Genomic DNA, 26,935 nt, shown 5'->3' on the forward strand with positions numbered 1-26,935 from the left:
CAATTGACCTTCAAGAACTGTGTTGACCACAATCAACATGTCGGATCTCTGTTTAGGGGTTTGTGCTCTAAAATGAGTCTCTCTGGGGAGAAAGAGGAGGACGGCCCTGCCTCTAAAAGGATTGTCTTTGGGGAACATGGCACCAAATCTAAGAGGTGAGAGGACAATTTTCTAAAGATTTTATGAAGAGTTTATATCCAAAACACTATATCCACCATCTTTTCACATTTGTGTTTTTTCATCAGAAATAAAGGCTTATGGGTGTGTAAAATATTATTGTTCTAAGATTTTAAATTCATAGATGTTAGCGTATGACATTTTACTGAGAACATCACAGCAAGATGAAACAAATATTGTTGCATTCTCTAGATTCTCCCATTTTATTTGCGCCATAAAGCACCACAGTGGAGGTGAAATAATAATACCCATAACACCTAGCGGTCAAACAGGGAAATGGTTTCAATAGTTTTAAAGAGCCCCACAATGGAGGTGTCATAAAACCCATAACACCTAGAGGTCAAACAGGGAAATGGTACGTGACATTTCAATCTTACAAAATGGTGCTAACTGGGCGTAGGCAAGTCAAATTCAAAAACATATTGTTCATATAATGTATTATACGATTCGTATATCGTGGTTATTTTACCATTTGTAAAAATGTAATGTATCATAGTTCTAAATCGTTTTTCATAATATCAGAACATTTGTTGTTTTCAAAATTACAATGGGCTCCTGCTTCCTGTGTAATTTGGTATGAAACCACTGAACATACTTTTCTTAACATTTATATTATGAACTGAATTCAGTTATAGCATAATAATAACATACCTGTTGAACAAAGCAACACACTAGAATGAGAGAAATGATTAAAAGAGAAAGTGAGACATTATTATTATGAATAATTGGTATTATTATTGTTATTAATTAAATCACCTGACTGTTTGGATATATCTGTTAGTAAATGCTTTATTTGTAAGAGATAATTAATAATCTAGAACAATTGACCTTCAAGAACTGTGTTGACCACAATCAACATGTCGGATCTCTGTTTAGGGGTTTGTGCTCTAAAATGAGTCTCTCTGGGGAGAAAGAGGAGGACGGCCCTGCCTCTAAAAGGATTGTCTTTGGGGAACATGGCACCAAATCTAAGAGGTGAGAGGACAATTTTCTAAAGATTTTATGAAGAGTTTATATCCAAAACACTATATCCACCATCTTTTCACATTTGTGTTTTTTCATCAGAAATAAAGGCTTATGGGTGTGTAAAATATTATTGTTCTAAGATTTTAAATTCATAGATGTTAGCGTATGACATTTTACTGAGAACATCACAGCAAGATGAAACAAATATTGTTGCATTCTCTAGATTCTCCCATTTTATTTGCGCCATAAAGCACCACAGTGGAGGTGAAATAATAATACCCATAACACCTAGCGGTCAAACAGGGAAATGGTTTCAATAGTTTTAAAGAGCCCCACAATGGAGGTGTCATAAAACCCATAACACCTAGAGGTCAAACAGGGAAATGGTTTCAATAGTTTTTCTGAGAAAAAACATGAGCTGGCGCACACCCAGATTTTTTTTATGTGGAGGTTCTGATAAAAATGAAATAGAGTCCCACACTCCATATATAAACTCCCAGTAATTTATTGGGTAAATCAAGAACATTTCAGCATCACTGTGTCTACTCCAGGTTTGGGGTGGCAGGGTAACCTAGTGGTTAGAGCATTGGACTACTAACTGAAAGGTTGCAAGTTCATATCCCTGAGCTGACAAGGTACTAGTCTGTCATTCTGCCCCTGAACAGGCAGTTCCTAGGCTGTCATTGAAAATAAGAATAGGTTCTTAACTAACTTGCCTAGTTAAATAAAGGTAAAAAAATAAAAGGTTAATGTCATGAATACTTGAACCAGGTTATGTAGACAAACAGTGCAATTAGTGTAACCAATAGTGAGGGGTGTGTCAAAATTATTAAGTTAATAAGAATGAATTAGTGAAACTGTTAAAAAACAATAGTTTATGGCATATTGAATATATTAGGCTATTGTTATCATATGGAAACATCATTGAATATTGTACATAACATTAGCATCAATATACATTATTGTTTAATTCAATTTCACATATTTAATTGTTTCCTATTTCAATAAAAAAAATGTAACATGTAATGTTTTGGTTCAAACATAATGCATAATAAGCATCATCAACAGGGGGAACATATTGGGTGTACGCTAATAAGCTGTAGAAAGAATAAATCCATTTAAAAGAGAGAATTGTTCATAAGAAGGGCCTGAGATCAAAGTCAATATTCAGACCACTAGGGGTCAATGTTTTTAGGATATCCAGTAAGCCTCCTCTTGTAGTAGTACGATCTCCATGTTAACTCCTCTCCTTGGTAGAGCAACATGCTCAATGCCTGTGTATTTGAGGTATGAGATTGGAAGGTTAGCTTCAACAAAGTGAGCTGCTATTGGATAGTCAGGGGGCAGGTCAGATCTCACCAAGCTATCTCCATGAGTGTCTTATTGGGATCAGGGGGTAGGTCAGATCTCACCAAGATATCTCTAAGAGTGTCTAAGTGGGCTCAGGGGGACAGGTCAGATCTCACCAAGCTATCTCAAATATTGCGACCACACTTATAGACCACCAGTGGGGGTTCCTTTTTTTTGTTTGCAATTTTTTGGTTTGTCTGATTGCAGAATATTCCAGTGCTTTTTCAGGATGGCTTTAATTTTCTCTGAATACTTGGTGTACTTGGTGCAAAAGATGGTTGTTTTTCTTCTTTGGTAGATTGTTTTGCAATTCCTCTCTTGGTTTTTGAGATGTTTTCATCATTGCAGCATCGAGTTGTGTCCTTGTAGCCTCTCATTTTGAATTTATCTGTCTTTTAAAAAAATTCTGTCAAAATCCAATAGTTTTTCCATCATACATTTTTCCTATAGAGAATTGTAGAAACACTTCAAATGTTTTGTGTAGGTTGGGGTGGTGCAGCGGTTCTTGTGGGCACATTTTGTCACCAAAGTCTGTCATTCTCTGGATTTATGGTGCTTTCAAGGAAACTGGGAAGTTTGAATTATGATGTTAGTGATCTTCAGGACGGAGCTCTAGAAAGAGGCCCAAGTTCCCGACTTGTATTTTCAAGTCGAATGACTGCGCAAACTGTATTTTCTCAGTAGGAGCATGGTTTTTTCTGGGTTTCCAGTTGTCCTGAAATCACTGAAGTCTGATATTTCCCAGTTTCAGTTGTTTTGAATGCAGCAGAAGTTATGCTGGATTCACAGCATGGCCAATGTATTCAACCTTTTCTGTCCCATGGTGTTGCAGGTGAATGTTTATCCTTTTAAGCTTGGAAAAGAGACCATTAAATGCAGATTTGGACCACACATCCTCTCCACTGAATTGCTGGCTAGTGGATGTTTTGCAATGCTTGCAGTTAGCCATAGATTCCTTCCAAACCACTCATTCCAAACCACTCATTGCTAGCTAAGATGTTGACATGATCAGTCCAATCAAAGCTACTGTAGACAAAACGTGATTTGACGTCATTTTATCTGTGGCCAATGACCTTGAGCCTTTTGAATGGGCACGTCTAATGTAACTCTAGGGCAGCACCCAATCGGCTTGAATTTTTAAGCTCTCCCTGTAGATTTTGTGGTGATGTAGTGTCTCCATGAGTGACAGAACACTGAGCCAATCAAGGCGCAACTACAGAACATTACCAACTACGCTCAGTATTTCCTGCTGGCTGCCCCACCACCGCAGAAAGCACTGAGCTAGGCTGAAACAGCTGCATTTTGGAGCTGCCTTACTCAATAAATAAAAAAAAGAGACCATATTTGTACGTGGTTTATTAACTCAATTATTATTATTATTTGTACATTATTTGCAAACTGATATGACATGTATTAATGCCAAAATAACATGCTAAACAGGTGGGGCTCTGTACCTGAATAACAGGAGAGGCTCTGTACCTGAATAACAGGTGGGGCTCTGCACCTGAATAACAGGTGGGGCTCTGTACCTGAATAACATGCTGCCTTGAAATACAACTCACCTTCTGAACAATCTATTCCTATCCCAATGTTCTGCATCACAATCTCAGCTTTCCTATTGTTATCAATGAGACCTACCCACATTAACTGTAGGTGTACCTAAAGTATTGCTGCTGCCAATGCTAAGTGAGAACTCTCGCTGTTCACCTGGGTACATATAGTTATAACCCACAGTGTTAGTGATGGCTGGTACAAACTGATGAAACATTAAACATTTTCTGGTCAAGGTTAAGCATATTTGTTATCAGAAAAGTATACAACCTAAACAAAACACATGTCCATGCCCTCTTTTTCAAGATGTGGCCAATTTAAACGGACAGAATAAAACAAATTATTAAGAAATAACACTTTTTTTGATGACTTGTTGTTTCCAAATGGCTGCTGGGTCATTTGACATGCATCGAAATCTTTGTTTGTAGGCATTGAACTGAGTGCATGCTGATCAGGTTCACAGAGTTGCAAACCAAATGGATGGGTCTAGCTCATTGATTTGTAGGTATGATGCAGTTGCTACCTCAGATTATGAGCTTAGCAGGTGTCGCAAATGAGTTATGTAGTACCCACAGAAAGCCACAGAGAGGAGGAAGAGAGCTATAAACCATACTGATTTTTGCCTTAAAAACCCTAAACATAACAATCAATAAATTGTATTTATAAAGCCCTTTTTACATCAGCAGATTTCACAAAGTGCTCTACAGAAGCTCTAACCCTACATATTACCTATTTTAGCCTTAAACCTAATTCTTGTGTAGGGTAGCCTAGAAAACATTTAGAAACTATTTTAGTAATAATATTATGTTAGTAAATACAATAATAGTACTAAATAGTATTTTGATTATTTTGTTTTGTTATTTCATTATATTTATTATTCAAGGCAGAACACTTGATTAACAAGCCACATTAGTTGAATTTTTCAAATGTGGTTTGAACTGTGTGACCTAGTAACCACTATGTGAAAGTCCAGCAATTGCAGTGGGATAGATGGGGCAGGTTTGAGACAGATCTAAGGAATTAATGAGAAAAATACACTTTATTTCTCAGCTGAGAAATCTCTGAGTGTGAGGCAGATATATATTATTACTGTGTAAAACCTAGCAGTAGTACTGATTTCTCTGAGAGTGAGGCAGATATATATTATTGCTGTGTAAAACCTAGCAGTACTACTGATTTCTCTGAGTGTGAGGCAGATATATATTATTACTGTGTAAAACCTAGCAGTACTACTGATTTCTCTGAGTGTGAGGCAGATACATATTATTACTGTGTAAAACCTAGCAGTACTACTGATTTCTCTGAGAGTGAGGCAGATACATATTATTACTGGGTAAAACCTAGCAGTACTACTGATTTCTCTGAGAGTGAGGCAGATACATATTATTACTGGGTAAAACCTAGCAGTACTACTGATTTCACTGAGAGTGAGGCAGATATATATTATTACTGTGTAAAACCTAGCAGTACTACTGATTTCTCTGAGAGTGAGGCAGATATATATTATTACTGTGTAAAACCTAGCAGTACTACTGATTTCTCTGAGAATGAGGCAGATATATATTACTAATGAGTAAAGACGGTGTTGTGTAGCTTGATGTCCCCCTGACAAAGTTTATTATGTGCACGGCGTCCGGCTGTTGACGCAGACTGGGGCACCTTTTTGACAGACGCAATTATGCTATCCAATTCCTCCAAAACGGTCACCGTGCACTTTTTTAAATAGATCTGTGTCTGTGAAGAGCATGTTGTGTTTGACCTTCTGTTGTTAGGTTCAGGCCACGAACGAGTATTCTACTGCCGTGTTTGTAGCTTGTAGTTAATGCTTCAATCTTTCTGCGTCGGGCCTCTGTCTGAGATTCATAATGCCGACTGAGATTGAATTCTTTGAAAACAGTGACATTTTCATTGCAAACGAGACACATTGGCTGGGCATTGGAGAAAGATGGTAAGATGAATGCATATCTCTCTGTCCGTTCTTCCCTGAAACTTAGATTTTCATTATCCACCTTTCTTTTGCTACTTTTTGAGAGTGACATGTTCTCTTACTATCAAGCTAATTGTTCTGAATGAATGTTGACATTAAGAAAGTAGTGTAGACTACAGTAGGCTACAAAGACCTGTTTTACCCCATTAATAAAGTAGGGTAGACTACAGTAGGCTACATAGACCTGTTTTACCCCATTAATAAAGTAGTGTAGACTACAGTAGGCTACATAGACCTGTTTTACCCATTAATAAAGTAGTGTAGACTACAATAGGCTACATAGACCTGTTTTACCCCATTAATAAAGTAGTGCAGACTACAGTAGGCTACATAGACCTGTTTTACCCATTAATAAAGTAGTGTAGACTACAATAGGCTACATAGACCGGTTTTACCCCATTAATAAAGTAGTGTAGACTACAGTAGGGTACATAGACCCGTTTTACCCATTAATAAAGTAGTGTAGACTACAGTAGGCTACATCAACCTGTTTTAACCCATTAATATGCTAATTATGTTCTGGCCCACCGACTTGAACTCAGAAATAAATTGTCCCAAAGCCAAATCTAGTTGACAAACTTTTACTGGCCAACTGCTGTTATGTTTATGATATACTATTCGTGTTGTGTCACTAGACTTTGACCAGATATTATTACATCCAAAGATCAACTGAACCTAGAACATAGATACAGAGACACTTGTTATCAGGAAGGTGCTCTCTCAGCCCAACGGACAATATCTCAATGACTTGACATGTTCTGGTTGTGAATTCAGGCTACAAGGTAAGAATCTTCCCAGTGATTATTGTAAAGTGTGTAGGGACATTAAATGTATGGTATTATTCTAGTATAGTGAATGACAGGAAAACACTCAGATCTAACAGTCCATTTCACCTGGGAAAGGTACGTGACATTTCAATCTTACAAAATGGCGCTAACTGGGGCGTAGGCAAGTCAAATTCAAAAACATATTGTTCATATATCGTATTATACGATTTGTATATCGTGGTTATTTTACAATTTGTAAAAATGTAATGTATCATAGTTCTAAATCATTTTTCATAATATCAGAACATTTGTTGTTTTCAAAATTATAATGGGCTCCTGCTTCCTGTGTAATTTGGTATGAAACCACTGAACATACTTTTCTTAACATTTATATTATGAACTGAATTCAGTAATAGCATAATAATAACATAACTGTTGAACCAAGCAACACACTAGAATGAGAGAAATTATTAAAAGAGAAAGTGAGGAGGCATCCCGGGTGGCGCAGTGGTTAAGGGCGCTGTACTGCAGCGCCAGCTGTTCCACCAGAGACTCTGGATTTGCGCCCAGGCTTGGGAATTCCTTGATCTCATCGCGCACCAGCGACTCCTGTGGCGGGCCAGGCACAGTGCATGCTAACCAAGTTCGCCAGGTGCACTGTGTTTCGTACAGGGGTTGTAGCGATGAGACAAGATAGTAGCTACTAAAAACAATTGGATACCATGAAAAAGGGGTCAAATTCAAAAAGAGAAAGTGAGACATTATTATTAATAACTCTTATTATATTGGTATTATTATTGGTATTATTATTGTTATTAATTAAATCACCTGACTGTTTGGATGTATCTGTTAGTAAATGCTTTATTTGTAAGAGATAATTAATAATCTAGAACAATTGACCTTCAAGAACTGTGTTGACCACAGTCAACATGTCAATTATCTGTTTAGGGGTTTGTGCTCTAAAATGAGTCTCTCTGGGGAGAAAGAGGAGGACGGCCCTGCCTCTAAAAGGATTGTCTTTGGGGAACATGGCACCAAATCTAAGAGGTGAGAGGACAATTTTCTAAAGATTTTATGAAGAGTTTATATCCAAAACACTATATCCACCATCTTTTCACATTTGTGTTTTTTCATCAGAAATGAAGGCTTATGGGTGTGTAAAATATTATTGTTCTAAGATTTTAAATTCATAGATGTTAGATTATTACATTTTACTGAGAACATCATAGCAAGATGAAACATATATTGTTGCATTCTCTAGATTCTCCCATTTCATTTGCTTTTGTCCTACATAGGCTTTCCCACATGAACAGGTGATGAGATAAATTATTGGCTTGGTCTTACATGAGATGATCCCCTAACAGGGATGTTTCTACCTGTATGTGTGTGTCTGAAGAAGGATGTTTTTATAGTGCTATTTGCACTGAGCCATGTTTGTAGTTCCCATTTGGAATGGGTGTCAAGAGTGTCTGAGTGGCCCAGGGGGCAGGTCAGATCTCACCAAGATATCTCCAAGAGTGTCTGAGTGTGCTCAGGGGGCAGGTCAGGTCTCACCAAGCTATCTCCAAGAGTGTCTGAGTGGGCTCAGGGGGCAGGTCAGGTCTCACCAAGCTATCTCCAAGAGTGTCTGAGTGGGCTCAGGGGGCAGGTCAGGTCTCACCAAGCTATCTCCAAGAGTGTCTGAGTGGGCTCAGGGGGCAGGTCAGATCTCACCAAGCTATCTCCAAGAGTGTCTGAGTGGGCTCAGGGGGCAGGTCAGATCTCACCAAGCTGTCTCCAAGAGTGTCTGAGTGGGCTCAGGGGGCAGGTCAGATCTCACCAAGCTATCTCAAATATTGCGACCACACTTATAGACCACCAGTGGGGGTTCCTTTTTTTTGTTTGCAATAATTTGTTTTGTCTGATTGCAGAATATTCCAGTGCTTTTTCAGGATTGCATTAATTTTCTCTGAATACTTGGTGTACTTGGTGCAAAAGATGGTTGTTTTTCTTCTTTGGTAGATTGTTTTGCAATTCCTCTCTTGGTTTTTGAGATGTTTTCATCATTGCAGCATCGAGTTGTGTCCTTGCAGCCTCTCATTTTGAATTTATCTGTCTTTTTAAAAAATTCTGTCAAAATCCAATAGTTTTTCCATCATACATTTTACATACAATGTATTCAACCTTTTCTGTCCCATGGTGTTGCAGGTGAATGTTTATCCTTTTAAGCTTGAAAAAGAGACCATTAAATGCAGATTTGGACCACACATCCTCTCTACTGAATTGCTGGCTAGTGGATGTTTTGCAATGTTTGCAGTTAGCCACAGATTCCTTCCAAACCACTCATTCCAAACCACTCATTGCTAGCTAAGATGTTGATCGTATGATGTTGACATGATCAGTCCAATCAAAGCTACTGTAGACAAAACGTGATTTGACGTCATTTAATCTGTGGCCAATGACCTTGAGCCTTTTGAATGGGCACTTCTAATGTACCTCTAGGGCAGCACCCAATCGGCTTGAATTTTTAAGCTCTCCCTGTAGATTTTGTGGTGATGTAGTGTCTCCATGAGTGACAGAACACTGAGCCAATCAAGGTGCAACTACAGAACATTACCAACTACGCTCAGTATTTCCTGCTGGCTGCCCCACCACCGCAGAAAGCACTGAGCTAGGCTGAAACAGCTGCATTTTGGAGCTGCCTTACTCAATAAATCAAAAAAGAGACCGTGTTTGTATGTGGCTTATTAACTCAATGATTTTTTTCTTACATTATTTGCAAACTGATATATGACACGTATTAATGCCAAAATAACATGCTAAACAGGTGGGGCTCTGTACCTGAATCTGTACCTGAATAACAGGTGGGGCTCTGTACCTGAATAACAGGTGGGGCTCTGTACCTGAATAACAGGTGGGGCTCTGTACCTGAATAACAGGTGGGTCTCTGTACATGAATAACAGGTGGGGCTCTGCATCTGAATAACAGTTGGGGATCTGCACCTGAATAACAGGTGGGGCTCTGTACCTGAATAACAGGTGGGGCTCTGTACCTGAATAACTCACCTTCTGAACATTCTATTCCCAGCCCAATGTTCTGCATCACAATGCCAGCTTTGCTATTGTTATTAATGAGACCTACCTGTGTTAACATTGTGGGTTTTACCTAAATTATTTCTATTATTACTATTGCTACAGCTACTTGGTGAGCAAACTTGTGGTGACCCACAGTGCTAGTGATGGCTGGCACACACCGATCAAATGTTAAACATTTTCTGGTCATTTAAAAAAATATATATATTTCACCTTTATTTAACCAGGTAGGCTAGTTGAGAACAAGTTCTCATTTGCAACTGCGACCTGGCCAAGATAAAGCATAGCAATTCAACACATACAACAACACAGAGTTACACATGCAATAAACAAAACATAGTCAATAATACAGTATTACATAAGAAAACAAAAAGTACAGTATATATACAGTGAGTGCAGATGAGGTAGGCTAAGTCAATAAATAGGCCATGGTGGCGAGTAAACACAATATAGCAATTAAAACACTGGAATGGTAGATGTGCAGAAGATGAATGTTTCAAGTAGAGATACTGGGGTGCAAAGGAGCAAGATAAATAAATAAATACAGTATGGGGATGAGGTAGATAGATGGGATGTTTACAGATGGGCTATGTACAGTTGCAGTGATCTGTGAGCTGCTCTGACAGCTGGTGCTTAAAGCTAGTGAGGGAGATATGAGTCTCCAGCTTCAGAGATGTTTGCAGTTCGTTCCAGTCATTGGCAGCAGAGAACTGGAAGGAAAGACGACCAAAGGAGGAATTGGCTTTGGGTGTGACCAGTGAGATATACCTGCTGGAGCGCGTGCTGCGGGTGGGTGCTGCTATGGTGACCAGTGAGCTGAGATAAGGCGGGGCTTTACCTAGCAAAGACTGGTAGATAACCTGTAGCCAGTGGGTTACAGGATGGTGGGTAGAGTATGGGACTTTGGTGACCAAACGGATGGCACTGTGATAGATTGCATCCAGTTGGTTGAGTAGAGTGTTGGAGGCAATTTTATAGATGACATCACCGAAGTCGAGGATCGGTAGGATAGTCAGTTTTAAGATGGGTATGTTTGGCAGCATGAGTGAGGGATGCTTTGTTGCGATATAGGAAGCCAATTCTACATTTAATTTTAGATTGGAGATGCTTAATGTGAGTCTGGAAGGAGAGTTTACAGTCTAGCCAGACACCTATGTATTTGTAGTTGTCCACATATTCTAAGTCAGAGCCGTCCAGAGTAGTGATGCTGGACGGGCGAGCAGGTGCGGGCAGCGATCGGTTGAAGAGCATGCATTTAGTTTTATTTGCGTTTAAGAGCAGTTAGAGGCCACGGAAGGAGAGTTGTATTGCATTGAAGCTCGTCTGGAGGTTAGTTAACACAGTGTCCAAAGAGGGGCCAGAAGTATACAGAATGGTGTCGTCTGCGTAGAGGTGGATCAGAGAGTCACCAGCTCAAGAGCAACATCATTGATGTATACAGAGAAGAGAGTCAGCCCGAGGCTTGAACCCTGTGGCACCCGCATAGAGACTGCCAGAGGTCGTTGGTAAAGTAGTTGGTAAACCATGCGAGGCAATAATTTGAGAAACCAAGGCTGTCGAGTCTGCCAATAAGAATGTGGTGATTGACAGAGTCGAAAGCCTTGGCCAAGTCGATGAAAGCGGCTGCATAGTAATGTCTCTTATCGATGGCAGTTATGATGCCGTTTAGGACCTTGAGCGTGGCTGAGGTGCACCCATGACCAGCTCAGAAACCAGATTGCATAGCGGAGAAGGTACGGTGGGATTTGAAATGGTTGGTAATCTGTTTGTTAATTTGGCTTTCGAAGACCTTAGAAAGGCAGGGTAAAATAGATATATGGTCATGGTTAACCATATTTGTTTTCAGAAAAAGGTATACAACCTAAGTGAAACACATGTCCCTGTCCTCTTTTTCAAGGTGTGGCTGAATATATATTATATATATACTTTAATATTAAGAAATAACACTTTTTTTGATTGCTTGTTGTTTCTAAATGGCTGCGGGGTAAGTTGATATGCATCGAATTCTTTGTTTGTAGGCATTGCATTGAGCGAATGCTGCGTAGGTTCACTGAGTTGCAAACCAAATGGACAGGTCTAGCTCATTGATTTGTAGATCTGACGCAATTTCTACATCAGATTATGAGCCAAGCAAGTGTCGCAATGAGTTATGTAGTACCCACAGAAGGCCACAGGAGGGGCAAGAGAGCTATACAACCATAATGATTTTTGCCTTAAAAACCCAAAACCTTTTTACATCAGCAGATGTAAATTAATTTACATGAATTTACCCTGATTTCTAGTGATGGGTAGCGTAGAATACTTTTAGAAACTATTTTAGTAATAACATTATGTTAGTAAATACAAATATAGTACTAACTAGCATTTGTATTATTCTGTTAATCAAAACCTGTCTAAGCATTTAGCTTTTTTTGTTTTGTTAATTTTTTATTGCAAGGCAGAACACTTGATAAACAAGCAACATTAGTTTTATTTTTCAAATGTGATTTGAACTGGGTGACCAAGTAACCTCTATGTGAAAGTCCAGGAATTGCCGTGGGATAGGTGGGTCAGGTTTGAGACTGATCTAAGGAACTAACAAGAAAAACACTTCATTTCTCAGCTGCCTCACCAATGTTTGTACATTAATTAATAACTTTAAATTGCTAAATATTTCCAATAGATGGCAGCATAAGACCACAAAGCATTAGTTATAGGCTACAATCAGCAATATGATTGACATGAAATAGCATGCAACCAAAGACTATATAGCTCATGATTTTCTAACATTTCTAACACGTATTACTTTAGTTAGCTATATATCTCGTATTATGGCTGTGTTGCTTCCGGGAAGAAACAAATACTGTGACTATTGCAGGTATTAAAGTAGTAACTACTCACAATTGCAAAATATAAAATTTTATAATTGCAAAATACAATATTTTATAGTTCATATTTCCACTAACAACAATAAAATAACAATGTATTGCATAAAAAACTATTAAACAGACATAATCCAAAAACACCATACATTTAGTTAAATATATATACAGTGGGGAGAACAAGTATTTGACACACTTCCGATTTTGCAGGTTTTCCTACTTACAAAGCATGTAGAGGTCTGTAATTTTTATCATAGGTACACTTCAACTGTGAGAGGCGGAATCTAAAACAAAAATCCAGAAAATCACATTGTATGATTTTTAAGTAATTCATTAGCTATTTTATTAATTCATTTCCCATTTTTCCTCAACTGAAGTGTATGATTTACCATTTTCTAGTTCTGAGTCTCTACTTTCATCCAATGAGAAAGATATATATTATTTCTCTTTAAAACCTAGCAGTACTACTGATTTCTCTGAGAGTGAGGCAGATATATAGCATTTTGCAACAAAAAAAGCATTTGTGTCTCTGAAATTAAACCATCAAGCGAAGATTATAAACAAACAATTTATTTCATAATGTCTTTAAACAATTAAAGCTAATTTACCAAAATTTTGGAAAATGGAAATATAGCGTTTTGGAATTAAACTCTTCTTATGTTTCCCCATCTGTGCTCAGAGTAGCTGAGAGATGTAATGTTTGTCTCTGTTGTGTTGAAGCCCAATCAAGCAGGAGAGACCAGCCTCCCCTGTACCCAGCTGTGTGTCCATGAAGAGTGACTGGTCTATGGAGCATCCTATACACTTTAGAGAGGGAGACGTTTCTACTGAGCAAAGGTAAGAAGAACTCATGGGTCATGGTCAGTGAGTTAAACAACACTGTCTCTAGTCATTTCTCCTCTCCCATTTTCACATTTCTATTTGTTGTTTTCATAATCCATAGGCTAATCCTTTGTCCATTTTCATAGTCCTAAAACAATATTAAACAAACACAACATTCCCTCCCTGTGTGTGTGTCTGTGTGTGCGTGACTGTGTGTGTGTGTGTGTGTGTACTCCCTGGATGAGGAGATGTAATCTCATGTTTTGTCCACAGAAACCAACAGGAGAGATCAGAGTCTCAAACAGACCTGGACTCCATATTCAGTGTATGTGGTCCTGTTATGTACATTTATTTTTGTTTACCTCAAGTAAAGATGATCTGTCAATCATTCATTAATGTGTTAATGAGAAAGCATTTCTTCCCTTGCTTAACTTATTTACTTGATTTATTCAAGATGCTTGAAGAGAAAATGATGACATTTGTGAAGAACGAGCTGAAGATGTTCAAGAGGATTCTTAGTCCAGAACTCCCAGAAGGCTTTGAGAGTCAGAAGCAGGAAAGGGAAGTGGTGGATGCTGAAGATGAGAAGCAGGAGAGCAGTGCCAGAGAGGGGGCTCTGAAGATCACACTGCACGTCCTGAGGAAAATGAACCAGAAAGAGCTTGCTGAAACACTGGAGAAATGTAAGAGCTGTCTGACTCATGTTGAAAGCTGTTTTATAACATTTAAAAGCTAAAGTAGCTAAAGTACAGCTAAAGTAGCTGTTTAACTCAATGATTTTGTCGCAGCGTTAACACAACACAAGTGACCTCATCAAGTAGCAGCAGGGATGTGCTGTGTTGATTAATTTAGAGGGAGACAACATTAATAACACCAATAATATTATCAGTCACACCAGTCTGTAATGCATTATGAAAACATTTACACATTAAAACAGCCAGTTAAGAGGATACATAATTGTATGATTATAATTTAACTTTATAACAGTCTTACAATACTGTAGGCATTAAAACAGACAAAATATTAATATCCTCTGTGTTATTTCAAGATTCAGAAGAGCTCGCTGGGATTTGCCAACGTGAACTTAAATCTAGTCTAAAGAAGAAATTTCAATGTGTATTTGAGGGGATCGCTAAACAAGGAAACCCAACACTTCTCAATAAGATCTACACAGAGCTCTACATCACAGAGGGTGGAACAGGAGAGGTCAATAATGAACATGAGCTGAGACAGATTGAGACAACAACCAGGAAACAAGCAAGACCAGAGACTGCAATCAAATATAGCGACATCTTCAAACCCTTAACTGGACAAGACAAACATATCAGAATTGTGCTGACAAAGGGAGTTGCTGGCATTGGAAAAACAGTCTCTGTGCAGAAGTTCATTCTGGACTGGGCTGAAGGAAAAGCAAATCAGGATGTCAAATTTGTATTTTCATTCCCTTTTCGGGAGCTGAATTTGATGAAAGGCGAAAACACTTTGATTGAACTTCTTAATCACTTCTCAATGGACACCAAAAAATCAAGAATCTCTAACTACGACAAATACAAAGTTCTGTTCATTTTTGATGGTCTGGATGAGTGCCGACTGCCCCTAGACTTCCAGAAGAACAAGTTCTGTTGTGACGTCACAGAGTCAACCTCAGTTGATGTTCTGCTGACAAATCTCATCAAGGGAAATCTGCTTCCCTCTGCTCTCCTCTGGATAACTACCCGACCTGCAGCAGCCAATAAGATCCCTTCAGTGTGTGTTGACCAGGTGACAGAGGTACGAGGGTTCAATGACCCACAAAAGGAGGAGTACTTCAGGAAGAGATTCAGTGATGAGGACCTGGCCAGCAGAATCATCTCACACATAAAGACATCAAGGAGCCTCCACATCATGTGCCACATTCCAGTCTTCTGTTGGATTTCTGCAACAGTCCTTGAACTCATGCTAAAACATAAGAGAGAAGAGATGCCCAAGACTCTGACTGAGATGTACACACACCTTGTGGTGTTTCATACCAAACAGAAGAATGAAAAGTATCTTGGGAAAGAAGAAACAGGTTCACACTGGAATAAAGAGAGCATTCTGTCACTGGGAAAACTGGCTTTTCAACAGCTTATGAATGGCAATCTGATTTTCTATGAAGAAGACCTGAAAGAGGCTGGCATTGATGTCAATGAAGCCTCAGTGTACTCAGGATTGTGCACACAGATCTTTAAAGAGGAATGTGGGCTGTACCAGGACAAGGTGTACTGCTTCGTGCATCTGAGCATTCAGGAGTTTCTGGCTGCTTTATATGTGTTCCTCTCATTCATCAACAACAATGAGAATCTAATGGAGAAACTGCAAATAAAAGACAAGCCTGAAGTTACTTTCTACAAGAGTGCTGTGGATAAAGCCTTACAAAGTGAGACAGGAAACTTGGACCTTTTCCTCCGCTTCCTTCTGGGCCTCTCACTGGAGTCCAATCAGAAGTACTTACAAGGTCTACTGCCAAAGACAAGAAGCAGCTCACAGAGCCATGAAGAAACACTCAAGTACATCAAGGAGAAGATCAGGGAGAATCCCTCTCCAGAGAGGTGCATCAATCTGTTCCACTGTCTGAATGAACTGAATGACCATTCTCTAGTGGAGGAGATCCAAAGCTACCTGAGATCAGGAAGTCTCCCAGAAGCCAAACTGTCACCTGCACAGTGGTCAGCTCTGGTCTTTGTGTTGCTGACTTCAGAAAAGGAGCTGGATGTGTTTGACCTGAAGAAATACTCCAGATCAGAGGAAGGTCTTCTGAGGCTGCTGCCAGTGGTCAAAGCCTCCAGAGCTGTTCTGTGAGTATATGCAATTACATTTAAGTCCTAATCATTAGGAAGAAATATTAAGTTTAGAGAAAAATAAGTATTATAATATGTATATAATATTATATTGAAAAACAAATGCATTGATTTTCACATTAGTATAACATTATGACCATACAATTCTAGGAGACGGAAGATTAATTTATATGTTGTTTTAGAGAATAATCCAAATGCATCTGCCATTGTCCTTCTACACTACTCGTTAAATGAACAGTGTGTTTGTGAAATCATGATGATCTCTTTGTCAGGCTGTCAGGCTGTGGAGTCACAGAGGAAGGCTGTGCTTCTCTGGTCTCAGCTCTGAGGTCAAACCCCTCACACCTGAGAGAGCTGGATCTGAGTAACAATGACCTGAAGGATTCAGGAGTGAAGCTGCTCTCTGCTGGACTGGGGAATCCCCACTGTAAACTGGAGACTCTGAGGTCTGTATTCCTGTAGTTGGTCAACAAGTGATAACTGTTCACCCGATCCACATGTGTTTATCAGGCACACATAGTCCTCACCATATGTGTTTGGACAGTGAAGCTTACAGTTTTACATTTGTTACTCTGCTGCAGCATTTTGGATTTTAGATAGTATGTTTTATATTAGGTGACAGTACAGAATGTCACCTTTTATTTGAGGGTATTCATACATATCTGTTTTACCATTTAGAAATGAAAACACTTTATGTATCTTGTTATGACATTTGAAAAAGTCGGAATAATTTGGACAAATTAATTTTGTCTTAAGTTTAGTATTTGGTCCCATATTCCATGCCTGCAGTGATTACATCAAGCTTGTGATTCTGCAAACAGGTGGAAAGCATTTTAAATTTGTTTTGGTTGTGTTTTGGATTATGTTTTTCTTCATAGTAACTAATGTCCTGTCATTTTTGAGTCACTTCACTTGTATTGTAAGTAAGAATAGGAGATGTTTCTGAACACTTCTACAGTCGTGGCCAAAAGTTTTGAGAATGACACAAATATTAATTTTCACAAAGTCTGCTGCCTCAGTGTCTTTAGATATTTTTGTCAGATGTTACCATGGAATACTGAAGTATAATTATAAGCATTTCATAAGTGTCAAAGGCTTTTATTGACAATTACATGAAGTTGATGCAAAGAGTCTATATTTGCAGTGTTGACCCTCCTTTTTCAAGACCTCTGCAATCTGCCCTGGCATGCTGTCAATTAACTTCTGGGCCACATCCTGACTGATGTCATCCCATTCTTGCATAATCAATGCTTGGAGTTTGTCAGAATTTGTGGGGTTTTGTTTGTCCACCCGCCTCTTGAGGTTTGATGACAAGTTCTCAATGGGATTAAGGTCTGGGGAGTTTCCTGGCCATGGACCCAAAATATCGATGTTTTGTTCCCCGAGCCACTTAGTTATCACTTTTGCCTTATGGGAAGGTGCTCCATCGTGCAGGAAAAGGCATTGTTTGTTACCAAACTGTTCCTGGATGGTTGGGAGAAGTTGCTTTCGGAGGATGTGTTGGTACAATTTTGTATTCATGGCTGTGTTCTTAGGTTCTTAAACATGAATGGTCTCAGGATGCTTTACTGTTGGCATGACACAGGACTGATGGTAGCGCTCACCTTGTCTTCTCCGGACAAGCTTTTTTCCGGATGCCCCAAACAATCGGAAAGGGGATTCATCAGAGAAAATGACAGTACCCCAGTCCTCAGCAGTTCAATCCCTGTACCTTTTGCAGAATATCAGTCTGTCCCTGATGTTTTTCCTGGAGAGAAGGGGCTTCCTTGCTGCCTTTCTTGACACCAGGCCATCCTCCAAAAGTCTTCGCCTCACTGTGCGTGCAGATGCACTCACACCTGCCTGCTGCCATTCCTGAGCAAGCGCTGTACTGGTGGTGCCCTTATCCCACAGTTGAATCAACTTTAGGAGACAGTCCTGGCGCTTGCTGGACTTTCTTGTGTGTCCTGAAGCCTTCTTCACAACAATTGAACCGCTCTTCTTGAAGTTCTTGATAATCCGATAAATGGTTGATTTAGGTGCAATTGTACTGGCAGCAATATCCTTGCCTGTGAAGCCCTTTTTGTGCAAAGCAATGATGACAGCAGTGTTTCCTTGCAGGTAACCATGATTAACAGAGGAAGAACAATGATTCCAAGCACCACCCTCCTTTTGAATCTTCCAGTCTGTTATTCGAACTCAATCAGCATGACAGAGTGATCTCCAGCCTTGTCCTCATCAACACTCACACATGTGTTAACGAGAGAATCACTGCCATGATGTCAGCTGGTCCTTTTGTGGCAGGGCTGAAATGCGGTGGAAATGTTTTTGGGGGATTCAGTTCATTTGCATGGCAAAGAGGGACTTTGCAATTAATTGCATTCATCTGATCACTCTTCATAACATTCTGGAGTATATGCACATTTCCATCATACAAACTGAGACAGCAGACTTTGTTAAATTAATAGTTGTGTTATTCTCAAAACCTTTGGCCACGACTGTACATTCATGTGGATGCTACCATGATTATGAATAATCATGAATTAATCGTGAATGATGATGAATGAGAAATGAATGAGAAAGTTACAAAGGCTCAAAGATCTGTGATTGGTAATGGTGAGAGGTTAGAATGTTTTGTTGCAGCCTCTGTACCTTTCTCAGTCATTATTATTCATGATTAATTCATGATTTGTATTAATCATGGCATCATCAGGATTAATTTAGTAGTGTTTAGAAACATGTCATCTACTCACTTAGATAGAAAATTACTCCAGTCATCATCCACCATTCAGTTACTATTGGGCAAAACACAACCCAAAACATAACCCAAAACAAACTGCAAATGCAACAAACGAGTTTGGGACCAAATACTAAACTTTTGACTACTTGAATAGACTATATTATTACTATATATTTCTAAATGGTGAAACAGATATGTATGAAAATACCCTCAAATAAAAGTTGACATTGTATACTGTCAACTCATATGAAACATTTTATCTCAAATCCAAAGTGCACATTTAAAATGTTAGCTTCACAGTCAAAATAGATATGGTGTGGACTGTGTACTCAATACAATCCTAATCTGATTCTTCACTGTCTGTCTTTAGACTGATACTGCTTTTTAAACTGGTCTGGTCAGTATACTCAAATATTTGTACTATACATTTTTTTTCTCACCTTTAGTTAACAAGGTAGGCAAGTTGAGAACAAGTTCTCATTTACAACTGCGACCTGGCCAAGATAAAGCAAAGCAGTTCGACATATACAATAAAACAGAGTTACACATGGAGTTAAAAAACATACAGTCAAAAATAGAAAAACAAGTCTATATACAATGTGTGCAAATGAGGAGAGACAAGGGAGGTAAGGCAATAAATAGGCCATGGTGGCGAAGTAAATACAATATAGCAATTAAACACTGGAATAGTGGATGTGCAGTAGATGAATGTGCAAAGTAGAAATACTGTGGTGCAAAGGAGCAAGATAAATAAATAAATACAGTATGGGGATGAGGTAGTTGGTTGGGCTATTTGCAGATGGGCTATGTACAGGTTCAGTGATCTGTGAGTTCCTCAGACAGCTGGTGCTTAAAGCTAGTGAGGGAGATAGGTGTCTCCAGTTTCTGTGATTTTTGTAGTTCGTTCCAGTCATTGGCAGCAGAGAACTGGAAGGAAAGGCGCCCAAATGAGGTATTGCCTTTGGGGGTGACCAGTGAGATATACAGTGCCTTGCGAAACTGATAGAGACATACCCCAAGCGACTTACAGCTGTAATCGAAGCAAAAGGTGGCGCTACAAAGTATTAACTTAATTTTGCACGCCCAATTTGTCAGTTTTTGGTTTGTTAAAAAAAGTTTGAAATATCCAATAAATGTCGTTCCACTTCATGATTGTGTCCCACTTGTTGTTGATTCTTCACAAAAAATACAGTTTTATATCTTTATGTTTGAAGCCTGAAATGTGGCAAAAGGTCGCAAAGTTCAAGGGGGGCGAATACTTTCGCAAGGCACTGTACCTGCTGGAGCACGTGCTAATGGTGGGTGCTGCTATCGTGACCAGCGAGCTGAGATAAGGCGGGGCTTTACCTAGCAGGGTCTGGTAGATGACCTGGAGCCAGTGGGTTTGGCGACAAGTATGAAGCGAGGGCCAGCCAACAAGAGAGTACAGGTCGCAGTGGTGGGTAGTATATGGGGATTTGGTGACAAAACGGATGGCACTGTGATAGACTGCATCCAATTTGTTGAGTAGAGTGTTGGAGGCTATTTTGTAAATGACATCGTCAAAGATCGGTAGGATGGTCAGTTTTACGAGGGTATGTTTGGCAGCATGAGTGAAGGATTAATTTTGGATAGGAGATGTTTGATGTGAGTCTGAAAGGAGAGTTTACAGTCTAACCAGACACCTAGGTATTTGTAGTTGTCCACATATTCTAAGTCAGAGCCGTCCAGAGGAGTGATGCTGGACGGTCGGGCGGGTGCGGGACGTGATCAGTTGGCCAGAAGTATACAGAATGGTGTCGTCTGCGTAGAGGTGGATCAGAGACTCACCAGCAGCAAGAGCGATATCATTGATGTATACAGAGAAGAGAGTCGGCCCAAGAATTGAACCCTGTGGCACCCCCATAGAGACTGCCAGAGGCCCGGACAACAGGCACTCTGATTTGACACACTGAACTCTATCAGAGAAGTAGTTGGTGAACCATGCGAGGCAATCGTTTGAGAAACCAAGGCTCTTGAGTCTGCCGATAAGGATGTGGTGATTGACAGAGTCAAAAGCCTTGGTCAGGTCAATGAATAAGGCTGCACAGTATTGTCTCTTATCAATGGTGGTCAGATATCATTTAGGACCATGAGCGTGGCTGAGGTGCACCCATGACCAGCTCTAAAACCACATTGCATAGCGGAGAAGGTGCGGTGGGATTTGAATTGGTCGGTAATCTGTTTGTTAACTTGGCTTTCAAAGACCTTTGAAAGGCAGGGTAGGATAGCTATAGTTCTGTAGCAGTTTGGGTCAAGAGTGTCTCCCCCTTTGAAGAGGGGGATGACCGCAGCTGCTTTCCAATCTTTGAGAATCTGACGACAAGAAAGAGAGGTTGAACAGGCTAGTAATAGGGGTTGCAACAATTTTGGCAGATCATTTTAGAAAGAAAGGGTCCAGATTGTCCAGCCCAGCTGATTAGTAGGGGTCCAGATTTTGCAGCTCTTTCAGAACATCAGCTAACTGGATTTGGGAGAAAGAGAAATAGAGGAGGTTTGGGCAAAGTGCTGTGGAGGATACAGGGCTCTTGGCAAGGGTAGGGGTAACCAGGTGTAAAGCATGGCCAGCCTTAGAAAAATGCTTATTGAAATGCTCAAATATAGTGGATTTATCGGTGGTGACAGTTTCCTATCCTCAGTGCAGTGGGCAGCTGGGAGGAGGTGCTCTTATTCTCCATGAACATTACAGTGTCCCAGAACTTTTTTGAGTTTGTGTTACAGGAAGCAAATTTCGGCTTGAAAAGCTATCCTTGCCTTTCCTAACTGCCTGTTGGTTCCTAAAATCCCTGAAAAGTTGCATATCGCGGGGGCAGTTTGCTAATGCATAACGCCACATAACGTGTTTGTGCTGGTCAAGGGTAGTCAGGTCTGGTCAGGTCATGTTTCTCTCTACAAAAAGTACTTTGATAATTTGTCATTTTTAATAATGATACATCCATTTATGAATTGCTATGTCAGGTTTCAGGACACTGATATGTCTGAAAATGTATTGTATATATTTTCCCCACCAAACAATAGCAGTGTGATTTTTAAACAATTTTACTCTTTGCAGGCTGTCACACTGTTTAGTCACAGATGAAGGATGTGCTTCTCTGGCCTCAGCTCTGGAGTCAAACCCCTCACATCTGAGAGAGCTGGACCTGAGCTACAATCACCCAGGAGACTCGGGAGTCAGACTGCTCTCTGCTGGACTGGAGGATCCACAATGCAGGCTGGAGAAACTCAAGTATGTAGAGGGTTTATGTCAATGTTCATATCAGACATGTTTGACTTATCAGACTAGTTAAGACAAACATTCTTACCACCACTTGGACAAAGTTATATGCTGACTGTGTGTGTGTCCAGTGTGTGTGTGTGTTTCCTGTGTTGTGTGTGTGGGTCCGGTTTGTGTGCAGTGACAATCTCTCAATGACATACACACACACTTGACACATATACACACACACACACTCTGGACACACACACACATACCACCAAAGTTATATGCTATCTGTATGTGTGTGTGGTGTGGTGAGGTGTGTGTGTGTGAGTTCAGGTGTATCACTCAATGACTGTCTTCTTCTTCTGCTTACCGCTACAGCGTGGAACATGGAGGAGAGTACACAATGAAACCTGGGCTCAGAAAATGTGAGTGTTGACTGCTGTGAAGAATATGACTAAGAATACTTGGTCATATTAAATATCAGCTGTAGTTCTACAGAAACCGAAATCAGGGACACCAAAGTTTACAAAGAGTTGCTTTGACATATGTGGGTGTTGTGTTTGTGTTACATTAGAAATGTGTGTGTTCATGATGCAAACAGGTTTGTGTGTGTGTGTGTAATAAATGGGAATATATATATATTTTTTTTAACCTTTATTTATCTTCACAAGTCAGTTAAGAACCTGTTCTTATTTTCAATGACTACCTAGGAACAGTGGGTTAACTGCTTTGTTCAAGGGCAGGGACTTGATCTTGCAACCTTTCAGTTACTCGTCCAATGCTCTAACCACTAGGATACCTGCTACAATAAGTGTGTTTTATATTACCATACAGTATCACATATGATCATTCAAGTCTCAAGTTACCTTAACTTCTCCTTTTGATACCTAGAAACATGTACATTAAATTAATTTGTGAAAAGTGAGTTAACATTCTAATGTGAATGATGATGATTTCTAATACTGTGTCTGGTTTTATCCATCAGATGTCTGTGATCTCACACTCGACCCAAACACAGTAAACAGACTCCTCTCTCTGTCTGAGGAGAACAGAAAGGTGACATGTAGTAGAGAGGAGCAGCCGTATCCTGATCACCCAGAGAGATTTGAGAATTGGAGACAGGTGCTGTGTAGAGAGGGTCTGACTGGGCGCTGTTACTGGGAGGTAGAGTGGAATGGGAGTGGGGCTGGATTCGGAGTGACATATAAAGGAATCAGCAGGAAAGGAGAGGGTAATGACCGGGGGCTTGGATACAATGTCAAGTCCTGGAGTCTGGTCTGCTATGACAACAGTTACATGGCCAGGCACAATGATAAACCCACTACCATAGACGTCCCCTCCTCCGGCTCCCACAGAGTAGGAGTGTATCTGGACTGGCCAGCCGGCACTCTGTCCTTCTATAGAGCCTCCTCTGACACACTGACCCACCTGTACACTTTCACCTCCACATTCACTGAGCCCCTCTATCCAGGGTTTAATGTTTCGTATGACTCCTCAGTGTCTCTGTGTCAGGTGGTCACAACATGACGTTTCGCTCTTATCATGTGTTTTATGTTTATCAGACATTTAAATTCATGGTGTAACACACACACACCAGTTTGAGACAATTTATTCCTGTTAATAATAACCACTCTGTGTAGGTATCTTTGTGATCCGCGTCTTGTGAGAATGGTTCAGACCGTTCTTACTCACACTGGACACACACACACACACACACACACACACACTGGACACACACTCACACTGGACACACACACACACACACACTGGACACAACCCTGACGTCCTCACACCGTCTCACTGTCCATGTCTGCTTTTAGCTCCCACTTTTAATTCACTGTGTTATAATGGACCTTGTGCTTGTTATGTCACCTCTGTAACCAGCTATCAAACATACTGACCTTTCAGTCCTCTGAGTTTTGTTTAGTGTCCACTGACTTATTGATTGATGTATTTGTTGTATATTGGGGTTGTGCCCCAGAGCACACATTTGTATGTGTTGAGATGATCACTTTCCAGATAAATGGTTGAACTGATTCCTGTCTTCAGTCTCATCATTATTGAATTGTTATACAGACGAGGTAATTAAACCCACAAAACATAACAAAAGATTGCCGATGAGTAAGTCTGAATCTACAGGAACTATTCTGTCTGGAAGAAGTCAGTTTTTCAACTGTTTGAAAATTGTATTTTATGTGGTACAGTCTAGGCTACTGTTAGCACAGTGTATTGCTATCAGAGGCACGTGCATAGTGGAGCTAGCTAGGGAAAGAGAGTTAATATCGTCATGGATGGCAGAAAAGGACTCAAGATGGATGTCGGAGCAGGAAAACAACTTGATAAAAAAAGGGAGGAATATAACTTGATTAAAGGAAAGGACATCAATTAACTTCTTGCGGATCAGTTGGACGCTAGCGTCCCATCTCGACAACGTCCGGTGAAATTGCAGAGCGCAAAATTCAAATTACAGAAATAGTCATATTCAACATTAATGAAAATAGAAGTGTTATACATAAATTAAAAGCTTAACTTCTTGTTAATCCAGCAACTGTGTCAGATTTCAAAAAGGCTTTATGGTGAAAGCACACCATGCAATTATCTGAGGATAGCACCCAGCACAAATGCATTAAAAACATTTTCCAACCAGGCAGATTGCATCACGAAAGTCAGAAATAGCAATAAATTAAATCACTTACCTTTGAAGATCTTCTTCTGTTGGCAATCCAAAAGGTCCCAGCGACATCACAAATTGTAATTTTGTTCGATAAAGTCCTTCTTTATACCCCAAAAACTCAGTTTAGCTGGTGCGCTTCATTCAATAATCCACCGGTTTCCCCAGTTCAAATTGCATACAAGATGAATCCCAAACGTTACCAATAAACTTCTCCAAAACAAGTCAAACAAAGTTTCTAATCAAATCTCAAGTACCCTAAGACGTAAATAAATGATACAATTTAAGACGGAGAATCGTTATTGTCATTACCGGAGATAAACAACAAAGAACGCGCATTCACAGGAACGTGCTATAAACGCTAAAGCCAAAATGGGAGCCACTTAGAAAAACTACAAATTCTAGCTAATTTTTAAAAAACAAGCCTGAAACTCTTTCTAAATCTAATCTAATGGAATCCCTAGGAACTGCAATCTGGGAGGTATTCCTTTGATATTCCCATTGACAGTTATAGTAATCACTGTTGAGCCTAATTTTTGTTGTCCTCGGGTTTTGGCCTGCCATATCAGTTCTGTTATATTCACAGACATTATAGGAACAGTTAAAAAAACGATGGGGTGTTTTCTATCCAATACGACCATGCATATGCATATCCTAGCTTCTGGGCCTGAGTAACAGGCAGTTTACTTTGGGCACCTTAGTCATCCAAACTTCCAAAAACTGACCCCTAGCCTGAAAAAGTTAAACTGTGAAGAAGAATTAAAAACTCCTAAATGAGCGAATTGAATGAAGATCACGTGACTGAGGAAACTATTGCTGTGTGTATGTGAGGTTGTGTGTGCTTGTGAGGTTGTGTGTATGTGTGCGTGTTTAGTGTGAGAGAGATGTTGTCTAATGGTTTATTACAAGTCTCCACTTCTCATTTTATTCTAGGATCTAGGCAAATCATTTGTCCCCATGGCAACATGGACAATACTGGTTAAAGCTGAATAGTTTAAGGATCTGAGAACATTCACCTCCTACTAACCAGAGTTTCTGTCACATGACGCTGGAGAGACGAAGAAGGTACAGGGAGTCAAACATTTAATATTTAACGGACATGGAAGGAGACAGGAACAGCGTCAGCAAACGAGTAACAGACAAAAACAATCAATGCAGCAGTGGGGAACAGAGCAGGGAACTGACAAATATAGGGGAGGAAATAAACAGGTGATGAGGGAGTCCATGTGAGTCCAATATCGCTGACGCGCGTGACAAGGGACAGCAGGTGTGCGTAATAGATGATAGGATTGTGTGATGCAGGTCAGCCTGGTGCCCTCAAGCGCCAGAGAGGGGGGAGCGGGAGCAGATGTGACAGATTCAGTAAACCAGTTGATAAACTACACAACACAGCTTTTAAGAACACTATAAGGAGAAACATGTATGCAGTCATATTCACTGTTATCTGTCTACCTTCCCAATACCTTCCTCCATGTCTCATATTCACTGTTATCTTTCTACCTTCCTCCATGTCTCATATTCACTGTTATCTTTCTACCTTCCTCCATGTCTCATATTCACTGTTATCTTTCTACCTTCCTCCGTGTCTCATATTCACTGTTATCTTTCTACCTTCCTCCAGATGGCCAGTTGAGGGCCACAGCATGGGGAAAGAAACTGTTCAGATGGGCGCCTATAACATCCAATCACATAGGTTTATAAGCAGCTGACAGTTGCAACTTCCTTCTAATAACTCAAACTGCCTTGGTTTAAGTAAAGACAATATATGTACAGATGTAGGATCTTAATTTGATCATCCTGTTGCAGGACAACGTTGCTTCAATGGAGTTATTTTCAAACTTGTATTGTATTTGACATTTAAAAAGGCTTTTGGAGTTTGTAATAGAGGCTACTTCCTCTGCAAGACAACCGGTCATCCGCATCACGTGACTCTCAGAAGTTTTGTGATTTCCT

The 26,935-nt window shown here is 39.9% G+C and overlaps 1 protein-coding gene across 1 annotated transcript; it reads left to right on the forward strand.

Annotated features, from left to right (window-relative positions):
- The first annotated feature begins 958 nt into the window (after positions 1-958).
- On the forward strand, positions 959-24,347 carry LOC109885964 (NLR family CARD domain-containing protein 3-like). Its single transcript, XM_031798075.1, has 9 exons — positions 959-1,152; positions 7,747-7,845; positions 13,452-13,568; positions 13,827-14,236; positions 14,602-16,369; positions 16,645-16,818; positions 22,162-22,335; positions 22,690-22,736; positions 23,297-24,347. Exons 1-9 carry the CDS (start codon positions 1,070-1,072, stop codon positions 23,836-23,838), a joined length of 3,414 nt encoding a protein of 1,137 aa, XP_031653935.1. The 5' UTR covers positions 959-1,069; the 3' UTR covers positions 23,839-24,347.
- Positions 24,348-26,935: the final 2,588 nt, after the last annotated feature.

This window comes from Oncorhynchus kisutch, linkage group LG19, assembly GCF_002021735.2.
Source record: "Oncorhynchus kisutch isolate 150728-3 linkage group LG19, Okis_V2, whole genome shotgun sequence".
Lineage (NCBI taxonomy): Eukaryota > Metazoa > Chordata > Actinopteri > Salmoniformes > Salmonidae > Oncorhynchus > Oncorhynchus kisutch.